Genomic DNA, 14,843 nt, shown 5'->3' with positions numbered 1-14,843 from the left:
TTCACAGTATTTCCTTTTCCTCACATAGTGCTAGCATTTATACAAAGTTTTCATTTTAGCTATTATTCCCCTATCCTCTTTGCATGAATCAGTTTTTTCACTTTACAGTTAATCAAAAGCCCTAGGAAAGATAAGGAACCCTGGTGGCTGAAACAGTAAAGAAGACCCAAGGAGATCTAGGTTTGATCCCTGGGTTGGGAAGAACCCCTGAAGAAGGAAATGGCAACCCACTCTAGCATTCTTGCCTGGAGAATCCCATGGACAGAGGAGCCTGGTGGGCTACAGTCCATGGGGTCACGTGACTGAGCCACTAACACTTTCACTTTTCAGGAAAGATAAACCATACCTTCCTATTAATTAGATTTCTAGGCACTTGCTGGTTGTCATTTATTAAATAGCTAACATCCTCCCTCTCAACAAATTCAACCTTTTGCCTCATAAAACACTGGCCACTTCTAGTGGAAACACTGCACAGCAAAAGCAGAGCAAGTCATGGAATGGAACCATTTTTTGTTGAAAACAGAAAAGCTGGCCGAGCACACACAGCCAAGCCCTGGATTCTCCGGTGGAACACAAAGGATTTCACAGAACATCAACATCAGGGAAACCCGTGCTCTTTTTGTGTCTGAACACTGACAAAAAGAAGACAAAAGTAACCAAACACCCTGCATCTTGGATCACGGGTGTGACCACTGTTTCTCTACCAGTTACAGCTTTAGCCATGAGGGTTAGTGAGATACCAGTCAAAGAACCACTCCCCCTTCTCAACAACATCCAATCCAGGGCAAAGTCCCATTTCCTCAAGCTTTCCACAAAACCATCTTTGGCAAATTCACATCCTGCCGTCAGCTCTTCCTCATGCCCCGTGGTTCACTTTCTTCCCTGCAACAAGCCATAGCCCCACTGGTTCCCTCACAGGTGCCTGTTATCTTATCTTTACTTGTGAGCACCATGGCCTTTGAGCCCATTTATATATATATATATATATATATATATATTTTTTTTTTTAGAAGATACAACAAAAGAGCAATAGCCAACACCCAGTCTCACCTGGAGGCGGGTAGCGTGTGCTGGCCAGGAGCTGCTGTATCTGCTCGGCAGTCAGGGTGGTGATGGGTGTCAGCAGTTTCTGCTCCAGGCTGGGGAGCTCTCGGAAGGTGTTCACTGAGAACACATACTCGGGGCTCAGCGAGATCTTCACCAGCTCTTCCTGGTCTGCGTTCCTGGCGATCGTGAGTGGGGCCACGCCAAACTGCTTGAGCTCTACGGCCGAGTCTTCCACCTCATCATCTGACTTCCCGGAGGAAATGAGGACCAGGAACTGAGGGACACCCTCCTCAATCCGGCTCCCCAGGGGCCTCTTGAAGATATTCCTTGCCACGTACTCCAGGGCACCCCCGACGTTGACCTGCCTCCCGCCTTTGGGCCGCAGCCGCCGCACCGCATTCTGCACCTCGTCCTTGCTAGAGTGGACGTTCAACAGGAACTCCACCCTGGGGTCATCGCTGAACTGGATGACTGCCACCCGGGTCGTGTCGAAGCCCACATCCAGGTAGTCAACCAGCCTCTCGATGAGCGTTCGGATGTATTGGAACTCGGGGCCAGCACTCTGGGACCCATCGATGAGAAAGACCACGTCCCTCTTGCCGCTGACCACTGTGAATCAAATGTTATCATAGGGCTTCAACTCCACTGGCACCAGAGCCTTTGAGTTGATGAACCGCCTACCAGTTTGTCACAGAATTGCCGCCTGGCAGGCGAGGCATCCTAATTCAGACTATTCAAGTTAAAATACCAGTCCCAAGAGAGGATCCTGGGGAATTCAGTGATAATACATCAGAGAGAAGAGGAAGAACCAGCAAAAGATAAGGAAGAATGACTCTACAGGACAAAGAACCTAGACACACAGGAGCCGAATCTAGACCGAGGGAGCAGGGCATTTCAGGGGGTCACCACTGTGACAGATGACTCACGGGTCAAGCGGAACAGCGCCCAACACTGACCACGAGGATTTGCCCAGCACACCTTCTGTGGAGTGGGGAGAGCTAACAACAGTGAAGGCAGTGAAGACGATGCTTATAAAGGAGACCGGGGTGTGATGATTTGAGAGAATAACATTGAAACACGTATATTACCATATGTGAAATGGATCGCCAGTCCAAGCTCAATGCGTGAAACAGGGCACTCTAAGCCGGTGCACTGGGACAACCCAGAGGGATGGGATGGGGAGGGAGGTGGGAGGGGGGTTCAGGATGGGGCACTCATGCACACCTGTGGCTGATTCATGTCCGTGTATGGCAAAAACCACCACAATATTGTATAGTAATTAGCCCCCAATTAAAAGAAGTAAATTCCTTTTTTTTTAAATTTTTTTAAAAAAAAGAGACCGGGACCCTCCTGGAGGGGAGAGCAGGGCATCCAGGGAGTTTTTACGAGAGAAGAAAAGGCACTGCGTACATATCATGCAAGGATCCATCCAGTGCATTGGAGACTCAATGATGCAGGCGACAGGAGAGTTGCAGGAGGCACTCTTGAACAGGGAGGAGGCAGACTGTCAGGGGAAGCAGAGATGTTCTTCTTTGATTTCACTTATACCTTCTCAGTGAAATGGAAATCAAGATCATCAGCTCAGAGTAAACTGAAGAGGGAAAGGTGCAGATGAAGCAGGATGAGTAAAGGTAGAAAACAGTCGTCTTGGAGAGGGGAAAGCAAGTGGACCAGGAGTCACACTGCTGTAGAAACATGTGCTTGTGTTTAAAGAAGCGGCCACACACGATACCAGCATTTCCAAAGTGCCTTCTTGGGAGCACCAGTGCCTCAAATGCACCATAAAAAAGGTGGTGGGCGGGGTGGGGGATAAAGTCGAAGTTTGGAGTTGACATATACGCACCACAATATTTAAAAAGATAACCAACAAGGACCTACTGTATAGTACACGGAACTCTACTCAATAGGCTGTGATAACCTAAATGGGAAAAGAATTTTAAAAAGAATAGACATATGTACATGTATAACTGACTCACTCCACAGTACGTCTGAAATGAACACAATATTGTAAATCAATGATATTCCAATACAAATAAAAACTAAAAAAAGAGAGAGACAGATTCCTGCAGCCAAACAAGTTTTGGAAATGTGCTCCCCTATTGTATAGGGGACACACAAAACACTTTAACTAGGGAACTGCCAACAAAACCCTCACTGCATTTATCCCACAGTTTCCCCAAATTTATTGGATGGTGAGCCCTGTAGAACACTCCGAGGAAGGCTCACAGGGAGTGCTCTGTTCTGCATGTACACCAGCGAGGGGACGCTGCCCCACTCTCCCACCCACCCTAATGGTTTCCTGGATCTACTTTTCTCTCAATTGCTTTCACTCTTCCCTCCCCGCCCCGACCCCAGCCTCCCCATCCCTGGATGCAGACGCTGTTCTGTAGTATGTGAACCACGCAGGGGTGACGTTGTGTGTGCCTGTTCTCCACTGTGCCCTCCCCACCCGAGGGCCCAGGGAGAGGAGGTCCTCCGTGGGCATTCTTGCAGGGGTGGGCCTATCTGAGCCCCCTTTCTTCTGCATCAAGCATGGGGAAGCAGAACAGGAAGTAGAATAAGCCGAGGTCATGAGAGCCAGGTGGCCTTCCTGCCAATTCAGACACTCGCTTCTCTGCGCTTAGCAAACTCAAATGCCATCTTCACACCTGGGCTCTGAGAATACCAACGTTTCAGAGATGGTGCCCAAGCTTGACAGAGGCACCTGGGATGAACACCATCACCACAGGCTGCCAGCTGAACCCACAAAGGTAACGAGGACCCAGCATTGAACGGGAGTTTTACCAACTAGATGGTCCCTCCCCTCAGTTATCAACACAGAAGCCTTCAAGCAGAGTTATGGGTCTGAACTCTAAACCAAGCCCACTTCTCTTTTGAGACTTAAATTTGACTAAAAACACGACTCTCGGCCTCTCCCCAAGTCGTTTCTGGCCACCAAGACCACGCAGCTCCTAATTCTTCACGTAACCCTAGTTTTCACTCCCCATGGCCAAGGAAACAAAACTGAGAAGGCTTTGTAACCCACAGTCCCAACAGCCCCAGATATTTTAAGGAAGGAAGTGCCAGAGAATTGGCTCCTTACCCGGCGTCGTTGTGGAGATGACAGACGCCAGCAGCTTGCTCAGCTCCTCACGGCTGAGTTGGGTCACTCTCTCCGAGATGACCTGTTGGATGGTCCCCAGCTGCCGGAAGGTGGGTATGGCCACGGCAAAGTCTGGGACGAAGGAGATGGTCTGCATCTCGGTGATGTCGGCGTTCCCAATGCCGATGCCGATGGGCACGGCCCCTCCCCTCCTGAGGACCACAGAGGGGCCCCTCACGTCGTCCCCAGACCTGTCGGCCGTGAGGACAATCAGGAGCTGGGGGACGCCTTCCACTATGCGGCTCCCGGCGGAGCCCACCAGGATGTTCCTCAGGACGAACTCCAGGGCGGCCCCCGTGTTGGGGGCCGGCCCGCCCAGCAGGGTCAGCCCGCGGATGGCTCCGACCACGCTCTGCTGGTCCATGTAGGAGTTCAGGTAGAACTCGGGCCTGGTCCGGTCGCTGTACTGCACCACGGCCACGCGCACGCGGTCTGGTCCCACGTCCAGGCTCTCCACCACTCTCTGGACGAACTCCTTCAGCAGTGGGAAGCCGCTCCTGACACCCTCGGAGCCGTCAATCAGGAACACCACATCCTTTTCAACTGAAACTACAAGGAAGACAGCCGCTGTGACTCAAGGCAGGAAAGGGACAATTTCATACCAACTGTGGTGCGCTGAGTAACGGCCCCCAAAGATAGCCAACCCTGAATCCCTGGCATTTGTATGGAAGAAAATGTTCAGGGATGGGTAAATTAAGGACCAGGGGCATGGGGTGTGTCCTGGATTATACAGTGGATCCACTGTAGTCAGTCGTGTGTCCTCTAAAAGGCAGAGAAGAGGATTAGAGTCAGAGAGAGAAGATGTAGGGAAGGGAGCAGAGGTCGGAGACAAGAGAGGATGCTGCCCTGCTGGTTCTGCAGATGGGGGGAAAGGCCATGGGTCACAGGATGCAGGTGGCCTCCAGGCCCCAGAAAAAGGGTCATCAGCCAGGACCTCCAGAAGGAAGGCTGACATCTTGATTTTAGCCCAGTAAAATGGGCTTTGGATTTCTGACCTCTAAAACTTAAGATAATAAAATCAGTCTGTTTCAAGCAATTGAATTTGTCATTTAAGTCAGATTTGGTGGATTTAAATTCTAAAGGAAATCAACTCAAGAAACATTGGAAGCACTGATGCTGAAGCTGAATCTCCAATACTTTGGCCACCTGATGCAAAGAGCCAACTCACTGGAAAAGACCCTGATGGTGGGAAAGATTGAAGGCAGGAGGAGAAGGGGACGACAGAGGACAAGATGGTTGGCTGGCATCGCCGACTCAATGAACATGAGTTTGAGTAGGCTCTAGAAGATGGTGAAGGACAGGGAGGCCTGGCGTGCTGCTGTTCATGGGGTGACAAAGAGTCAGACATGACTGAGCAACTGAACAACAACAACAAAAATCACCACAATTTTTAAAGCAGCCATAGGAGATTATTACTAATAAACATAACAGATCATCTTAGAATGTTTGGATGTTTGAACAGTATCATTAAAATTCAAAGCTGTACTCAAGAAGAAACGTTGTGGGCAGGAGAGAGACATGGGTTGGCGGAGTCCACAAAACCACCACGCCTTACAGATGAGAGAGTTCAAACGAGTTGCTGCAAGTCACAGCGGGTCAATGGGGGGAAACGTAACCCAGATGTCCAGATAACAACCCAAAACCAACAGTAAATGTGCCCAATCATCACTGAAGAGAAGCTCGAGGTTCTGCGTTTTCAATCAAAGGGATTATACGTGAAATTAATTACTTTTGTTACTGCATTTTTATCACCCAGTGGAAAGTGGTTAAACATGAAGTCATGGTAACGAAGATTAGTACTCAGAAACTTTAATATAGCATTTATACTGGGAATGCACCTGACTCAATTCATGCTTTGTATTTTTCATGAAAATAGAGAATGAATTATAACACAGTGACATCTACTTAAAATAAGATATTTGGGAAATATGTGAAGAAGAAAACTCTTTTAGTTCTAATGGAACCATATTATATGTCTTTTATTATGCATATAATAAACGTATTGGTTTTAGAAAAATAATTATTTTTCATCGTTGATATGTCTAAATCTTTATAATGCATCTTATGATGAAACAGTCTAATGTCCTTAAAAGTCATCACCCTGATTCTTCTGTTTTTCCCTAGAGAGAAATCAGAGAGCCAACTTGGGAACAAAGTCATATTCCATTGCAAGGAGATCAAACCAGTCAATGCTAAAGGAAATCAACCCTGAATATCCATTGGAAGGACTGATACTGAAGCTGAAGCTCCCGTACTTTGGCCACCTGATGTGAAAAGATGACTCATTGTAAAGACCCCGGTTCTAGGAAAGACTGAAGGCAGAAGGAGAAGGGGGTGACAGAGGATGAGATGGTTGGATGGCTTCACTGACCCAATGGACATGAATCTGAGCAAATACGAGGAGATGGTGAAGGACAGAGAAGACTGGCGTGCTGCAGTCCCCTGGGGTCACAAAGAGTTGGACACAACTTGGGTACTGAACAAAGAACAACTGCAGAAATCACCTATCTTTCTTGGAAACCAAGGAGGGCTTCCACCTGAGGACCTGGAGCCAGCAGCCTAGAGTCAGCTCATGCTGGGGAGAGCTGGACTGCAGAAGCAACCAGATATCTTGTGCCTTACCTGGCGCCGGCGCCCCATTTTGCACCGATTTTAAGAGGTTCACGATCTGTGGTTGCAGGTCTCCAATCTTGGGAAGGGACTCCGCAACCAGAATAAAGGCTGGGGATGGTACAATCAGCTCCAACTCAGCAGGGTCCGCGTTCTTTGCCTGGAGGATGAAGGGCACCACCCCGCTCTGCTTCAGGTTGAGTGCAGGCCTATCCACCCGGTCCGATGACTTTCCCGCCACCAGCAGCACCAGGAACTGAAGCACTCCGTCCTCGATCCGGCTTCCAGCGGACTTCACAAAGATGTACCTCTGTGCGTAGTCCAGGGCGTAGCCCAGGTTGAGGGCTTTGCCTGTCTTGAGCTTCATCCTCTTCACGAGATTCAGGATCTCGGGCTTATTCTGGTGCTGGTCAAAACGGGACTCCACCTTGACGTCGTCACTGTACTGAGCCACCGCGACCCGGGTTCCGTCGGGTTTCACGTCCAGCTCGTCGATGACCTTGTAGAGAAAGTCGCGGGCCGCAGTGAACTGGCCCATGAGGTTGGCTGAGCCGTCGAAAAGGAACAGGATGTCTCGCTTGCTCTCTGCAACAAAAGTGGGTCGTGGGGCACGGTGAGGGACAAAAACACAATAGGCACCAAACTGACCTCAGCCCAGCACTGCCAGCTTTCAGTCATGGGAATTCAGGCAATTCACCTGATGATCACTGTACCAGCAAGGGAAGAGAAAACCCACACCAGTTGTCATTCAAATGCCCCCTTTCAAAGCGGTGCATCTGTGCACAATGCTAGGACAACTGGACCCATTTGCCCAATCTAGTGCCCGCCTCCTCAACGCTGCAACCAAAGAAAAGCCTAGGGGGTCTGCTCTAGCATCAAGTGCCAATCATTCTAGGAAAACAGATGGTGTTTTCAAATTGTTACCAACTTCTGAAAACATGGTACTTATCATCCTTTCGTTTTATTTCTATTATTGTGATGAAAAAAAAAAGCAATACAAAAAGACGAAGTGTTTATTAAAACATGAAAAAAAAAAGAAATAAATGGTTTTGCAGCACTGAAGAAATTATAGAAAGTAAATAAGCTAGATCAGACCTGTTTTATGTAGTAATTTTATAGTTTATCTTAATTATTTCAGTTGTAAAATATTGTTATACTGTTAATTAGTTCTGATTGTTCATATTAAACTATTGTAATGCAAAAAAATAAATAAATAAATAAAATTAAAACAAAAAATAAAAATTAAATTTCATTTTTGTTAATCAAAAAAATAAAAATAAAAAATAAAAATTGATCTGTCTCTAGTGACACAGGCTGCTATGGGTTATCCACCCAAGTATAATTGACACATAATCAGGTGTCATCAGTGCTCTATTTGGATTCTCTTTCCATTAAATTTGAGGTTATGGGTTAGAACCCAAGATAGTGTCAATCACCACTCTGTGGGTAAGGATCTGTCAGTGACTTCCAGTCTGCTGTGGTCAGACTACAGAAAGCACAGCAGCAGCCCATCGGGGGCTACAGTGTGTCACGTGAACATTATTTTCTTTTCAAACCACTCTTAGAACTATTTTCATTAGGCTTCAGTGGGCTCCATCTAGCTACCTAACCATCTGCATGATGTCAGCAACTGGTGGAAGAAAGGGTCCATTACTCAACATCTTATTAATGTGCCACCATAATTATCATCACGTAGACTGCCTTCAGAAACCACTTTATCATCACAAAAAGACACTGCCTTTGTTGGGTTTATGACAAATATTTTTCTAGATACAGCAGATTTGGAACATAAAAACATCCTATCAAGAAAATCAATTCCACTTTTAAATGTTCCCAATGTATACTCATACATGAAAGGGGATCCAGCTTTCTCTCTCTGTTTTTCTCCCATTTCCATTTGGATTTGCATACCAGAATCTTCAGAGACATTGGGGCAAAAAGAAATAAATAAGTAAAAGTTTCTGAATCCAGGGTGGGATAACCTGGGTAGAACATAAGCTGGATTTTCTAGGCTTTCAAGGACAAACACCCTTTAGACAGAGGACCTAAGCTTACTGGTACAGTGTCTTGAGCCTCCCTTCATAAATCCATGAACCAAAGTGACCCCATCATCTCTGCACAGCTCGTCGCCAGCCTCTGGAGTTCAGCCTGGGCCACCTGCCCACCAAAGAGGTGTCTGGGGGGTAGGGGAGAGGGAGCCCCGAGCAGTCGCAGAGCTTTACCTGGCTGGGCGAGAGGCACCTCCTCCACACCTCCACTAACATAAGTGGTTAGGGGCTGAATCAGCTGTTGAGGCAAAGCTGGCAAGGAGCTGAAATCATCCATGAGGTACACCAGGCCCGGGTTAAAAGCAATCTGCTCAAGCTCCGCCCTATCGGCCTGGCTAGTGCCCACACAAAAGGTCAGGATGCCTGCTCGCGCCAGGGCGTTGGCGGCTTGCAAATAGGAGTCCTCAGACTGCCCGGCCGTGAGCAGAAGCAGCAGCTGTGGCACGTGGTCCTGGATCCTGCTGCCGCCAGCTTCAGTGAAGTGGTTGGCGCGCACATAGCTCAGGGCCGCGCCTGTGTTCAGGACCGACCCCCCCTGGAGCTGCATCTGCCTCAGGTGAGCTAGCAACTCGGACTTAGTCGGGTAGGTGTTTAGGGAGAACTCCGTCACCGGAGCGTCACTAAATTGCACTAGACCGACCCGAATGTGGTCGCTTCCAACATCAAGGCTGTTAACTAGGTTCATGACAAAGTCCCGCACATAAGGGAAATTGGTGTCTCCGACGTTGGACGATCCATCCAAAAGAAAGATGATATCCCTTTTGTTTACGTGAACTGCAGTGGAGCACAGAAAACACAGTGAGACACACACACCACAGAGGGCTTCCCATGTGTGCCTGCACACGGGCACACATGCCAACACACAGAACACAGAGAACGCCAGTGAGGCCAAGCGCGTCCATCCCGTAAAATATGGCAGAAGGCTGCATATTTTCCTCCAGTGGGGGCTGGTGACTGTGAAGTGTACTGATAGCCGAGGTTACGAAACCCAGCGGGGTCACAGAGTGATCCAGTGCCAAAGCCAGAATGTTTGCAAATAACCACAGTGATCAGAATCCCTGAAACGGAGCATTCCTTCCGTGGAAATGAAAGCTATAAGGGTGCTGTGTCTTTCAGCATCAGTTGGTTTATAGCCACGGAGAGAGACAGGTTTACCTGGGTGAGACTGGGTCCCCCAGGGAGTCCCACTACACATCTACACAGAGATTTTCACTTACAGACAGATTAGAAGTGTTAGCCCACATTAACCTGAGAACATGAGTTCCCTAAGGCTAAAAAAAAAAAAAAAATCAATCAAATTAGGTTGCTCTCATCTTGAAACATTCCTAGGAAGGTCAATTTTTCATTCTCTACTGAGACTCCTCTACGGGGAGTCATGGCCTTGCCAGGCAATAATCCAGCAAGTGCCCATGAGGATTCCTCCTGAATGAGATCACGGGATGACTGAAACATATTAAAATGCAAAGAAACTCTTTGCTATGCTTGGCCAAGGAGGCCCTCACGAAGAATAAAAATGAAAGTCGCTCAGTCGTGTCTGACTCTTTACAACCCCAAGGATTATACGGTTCATGGAGTTCTCCTGACACTGGAGTGGGTAGCCTTTCCCTTCTCCGGGGTATCTTCCAAACCCAGGGATCGAACCCAGCTCTCCCACATTGCAGGTGGATTCTTTACCAACTGAGCTATCAGGGAAGCCTGAAGAATCAAAGGTATTTCTCAAATCAGAGTGTTTTCCCCAACACAAGTCACTGGAAAAAAAAAAAAATTCCCGTCTCTTCCCTGATGTTTCACTAAAATTGGAACTTAACAACTACTTTTAGCCTATTGGATCAAACTGAACTTCAGCTATGAAAGTGTGGATTAGAGGTTTTAAGGAAATGAGAGAGAGAGAGAGGGAGGGAGGCTTTTGGAAGACCAGAGTGCGTGATGAGTGAGCATGCATTCATGCACCATGGGTCATGCATTGAACATTCTTCCAGTGGTAAAGGTTGTGAGGCAGGGAAGCTTGTTTCCGTGATATCCATCTTCATTAAGGACGGTGAATTGCACTGATTCAACTTGTCAGCTCAGAGATCACTATGATGTCTTTAAAAATAACTGTTCACTGATAACCATAATCAAGGAGGGGTTTGGAGAACCACTTGCTTTTTATCTGCATGCTCATCCCCTTACTGTGCTCCCCCATTGAAGGAATTCCTTAAAGAGAGGAAAGGGTGACTGCTCTACACTAGTCAGCTTCGGACCATTTAGAAGTGGACCATCTGCTTGGGAAGGGAGGAGCCACGCTACAGCTTGGTGTTTGGGGGGCGGGGGGCTGGACTGGAGTCACCAGTGCGGACAGAACACTGGGACCTCATAAGAGGTCAGGACTGAGAAGTGAGCGCCTCGGCCAAAAGCTTTGGCCAAAGACAGATGGCCCCCGGTCCTACAGTGTAAGTGACGTGTTCTTACTTTATGGCAGCTTATGACACACAGTTGTAGCACATGGCATTTTAAATCATGTCTTTGTCCAGTCAGGGTATGATGAAACTCAAAGTAGATCTAGTTGGTGGCTTCAGTTTCCATCATATAAGAGTCTGATCTTAGCCTAACACAAAATAAATTGATTTATTCCCCAAAGGCTCTGCCTGGAGACACACCTATCAGGTGTCTGACTCCCCACTCCCACCCACTACAGACCACCCTATCACGTGACTCCGCCCTATCACGTGTGTGTCTCCACCCTATCACGTGTGTGTCTCCACCCTATCATGTGTCTCCACCCTATCACGTGCCTGTATCCGCCCTATCATGTGTCTGACTCCCCACCCCCACCCTGCAGACCGCCCTATCACGTGTGTGTCTCCCCGGGATCGCACGTCTGGTTCCCCCGCCTCGTACCTTCAGTGGTTCCAGTGAGGGTCCTGAGAGGCCCGAGCAAGCCGGGCAGCACGCCCTGCAAAGGGGCGGGTCGGAACTCGGTGGCGGTGAACACCAGGGAGGAATCGAAAGCGATCTCTTCCAGTTCAGCCTGGTCAGCCACTTTGTTCCCGACGGCGAAGGCCAGGATGCCGCTCCTCTTCAGCTCCTGGGCGGGCTGGCTGACCGCATCTAGGGACTTACCGCCTGTAACCAGCACCAGCAGCTTAGGGACCCCCTCAGCAGCCCGGTAGCCAGCCGCCTCCGTGAACAGGTTGTTCCGAACAAAATCCAGAGCGGAGCCCGTGTACAAGGCCGAGCCATCCAGGGCCTTCATTTTCCGCACGGCGTTTATGACCTCCCTCTTGCTGGGGTAGGTATTGAAATAAAACTCTGGCCTCACTGTGTCTGCATACTGAGCCACTGCCACCTGGATTAGATCCTGTCTGATCTCCAGCCTCTGGATGACCTTGGCAATGAAGTCGCGGATTGCATTGAAGTTGGTCAGTCCCAGTTTGGAAGAGCCATCCACCAGGAAAACTATGTCCCTCTTGTTGACTTCAATGACTGTAGGTAGCAACGTGACAAGGTAAGTAGAATGGCCGGATCCATCACGCTCAACATGACCCGCTACATAGCTAATTCCACCCAAGGGGAGCTCCAGCTGCTCTTGCCAATGTCAAGTCTGTGGGAGTCCCTGAGGAATTTATCCTAATTCACACATTAGTAACAGCCCTGTCCTTCCCCACTGGTGGCGGGTAGGGCTCCCCAACCCCGCTACCTTCTCTTAGCATGCTTTACAAAACAGTTGTTCAAAAATCAGTGTAGTTTAATTCACCACTTATTTACTATGTTGTCACTGAAAAAGTCAGAAAACTCTTTTCTGCCATAAAGCCATTGCTGGGGTTTTAGAGGCGAGAATGAAGCCATGGCTCAAGTAATTAAAGAAGTGATCCGTGTCTGCTCAGAGGGCCTGGTGTTTCCCAACCTTGATTTCATATACACCTATCACCAAGTACAAAACTCGAAAGAGCACCAACACCCCGTTTCCTTCATTTCTCTGGTCTATGCCATGATGTTTGCAGTCAAGGAGAAAAACACTAATTATTCGACATCATAATCAATGTCAAAACTAGCAAGTGGCCTGGAAGTATTTTTATTTAAGAGACCTGTGCTGTGAAGTTCCCACGTTACGTGTTAAGGTTATGATAACTCAAAGACAAATCACAAAGCAAAAATGCCTCAACGGCCTCAAAGTGACTATGAACTTGGGTCCACCTGTTGTATCAACTGTCAGGCAACTCGCCTGAATCTCGGGGACTAAGGCTTGTATCAGACCTCAGCACCTGATCCAGAAACCGGAGAAGGCTTCTGAGACTTGTAAGATGGTAAATGATGCAAGCAGAGGCAGGTGTGTCTGCAACTTACTGAATGATTATCTGAATGTGAGGAGGCCTCATTGCTCCATGCAGTCAGATGGATGGTGTGTAACATCTTAGTTTACTTAATGTTTGACTACATTGACATTATTGGTCCAGAGTCTCTTCTTTAAGAGAAACGTGGAAGGCACCATATACACAAAGCATCCAGGGAGAGGCACGCGAGGACCACTGCTTTGGCATTAAGTTGTGGTGTAAACAGTGTATCCCGAGTCCTCCAACTCTCCGTGGAGGCTGCGGACACGTGAAGCCACATCCCCTGGCTCCTTCCTCTTCCTCTCTCCATAGGTACATAAAAGGTATATTACAGCTGTGCAGGTAACCGCGTGTGTGCCTTCTAGACACACGGGGACATTAAGCACACCTGAACACACACACTGCAATACACGCCCCCTCTATACTGTACGTGCAGGTGCTGAAACCATAAATGCAGAGCTTCCTGTCCTCACTAAGCTGTATGAACATGTGAACAGATGCAGAGAGAGGCGGATCCCTTCATCTGCCAGTCACCGGGCTGACTCATCCCATCTCTTCCCCTCCCCCCTGCTCCAGAAGAGACTTCCTCTTCCTGCTGTGAGAGTCGGGGCCCCAATAGCTCTGTCTCCCCTCTTTCACACGATTCTGTGGGGCTGGTGCACAACCCCCTTGCTGAGGTGACCCTGAAGGTCCTGTAACCAGTCGGCTATAGCCCTCAGCTCCCTGTTGACTGACATCGGGCAGGACGTCGAGTCCCCTTCCGCCCTCACAAGCCAGGACCGGAAGTGGTCTTCTCTCTCTTGCTCCTAAGCAAAGTCGCCTCAAATGTCCTGTCCCTGCGGCCCTTCCTTGCTGCTGTCTTCCTCTGCAACCACCTAGGGTGACTCAAGCCTACTTTTGGGCAACTCTTTTCAGTGACTCGGGACCCCAGCCTCCAATAAAGCAGATGCTCCTGTATCCTGAGAGTCACTGAGAAAACAGAAGCCCCTGGAAGACTCAGCCAAGCTGCTGATGCTCACCCCCTAAACCAAAGGTTTCTCCAGGCTGCTAGGCATCAGGGAACCCCAGCCCACCTCCTCTCCACAGTTCCGGGTGGGGCCAGGCTCCCTCTCGTTGCAGGACTGACCACCTCCCCTGGCACCTTATTCCCTCTGCTTCTGTCCTACAGTTTCTCTGATCAGTCTTCCCTGGGCACTCTCCTACAGCTCTTTCCCTCCTTCTTTCCAAGACAGTCCCCTTTAACGTCCTCCTCTGTCGTACTCTGGGAGTAGTTTTTTCATCTTTTGTGATCTGTCTCCCCATTTCACTGTAACGAACCAGGGCCACATCAGTCTGGTCCACCAGCACTGGGCTCTCCAATGCTAGACGTGGTGTCTGGCACATACCTGAGAGCCAAGAATATTTGCAGAACATTTACAAATGAACCGCAGAGACTGAAGACGGTTTTGTAAGTGAGGAGAGAGAGTTAGCTAGGGAAAGCTGACATGAGGGCCTGGATTGCCATGGATAAGAACGAACCTGAAACTTCTCCTGGAATAGAAATATCCTTTCATCCTTTGTCATCAGTTCAAAAAACTGGAACCCAGAGAGGCTGTGTGGCCTGCCCAGGATCACAGAGCTGGGTAACGTAAGACCCAGTACCAAAGGTCCAGTCTGCTGCAATGGCACTTCCTGAGTATTTAC

At 48.7% G+C, this 14,843-nt stretch overlaps 1 protein-coding gene across 2 annotated transcripts in view; it reads right to left on the bottom strand.

Moving 5' to 3' along the window:
• COL6A3 (collagen type VI alpha 3 chain) overlaps nucleotides 1-14,843 on the bottom strand; it is an 89,992-nt gene that overhangs the window by 47,910 nt on the left and 27,239 nt on the right. For both annotated transcript variants that reach the window (XM_055404098.2, XM_088835094.1), the window contains exons 4-8: nucleotides 11,728-12,312; nucleotides 9,022-9,621; nucleotides 6,812-7,384; nucleotides 4,130-4,738; nucleotides 1,051-1,656 (exon numbers count right to left, since the gene is read on the bottom strand). In XM_055404098.2, the coding sequence (XP_055260073.2) occupies nucleotides 1,051-1,656; nucleotides 4,130-4,738; nucleotides 6,812-7,384; nucleotides 9,022-9,621; nucleotides 11,728-12,312 (2,973 nt within the window). The remainder of the gene's footprint in view (nucleotides 1-1,050; nucleotides 1,657-4,129; nucleotides 4,739-6,811; nucleotides 7,385-9,021; nucleotides 9,622-11,727; nucleotides 12,313-14,843) is intronic.

Source organism: Moschus berezovskii, chromosome 4 (genome assembly GCF_049115385.1).
Source record: "Moschus berezovskii isolate FMDL1 chromosome 4, NW_MosBer_1.0, whole genome shotgun sequence".
Taxonomy (NCBI): Eukaryota; Metazoa; Chordata; class Mammalia; order Artiodactyla; family Moschidae; genus Moschus; species Moschus berezovskii.
The sequence above is the reverse complement of the archived record's forward strand: the minus strand, read 5'-3'. Positions and strand labels throughout refer to the sequence as shown.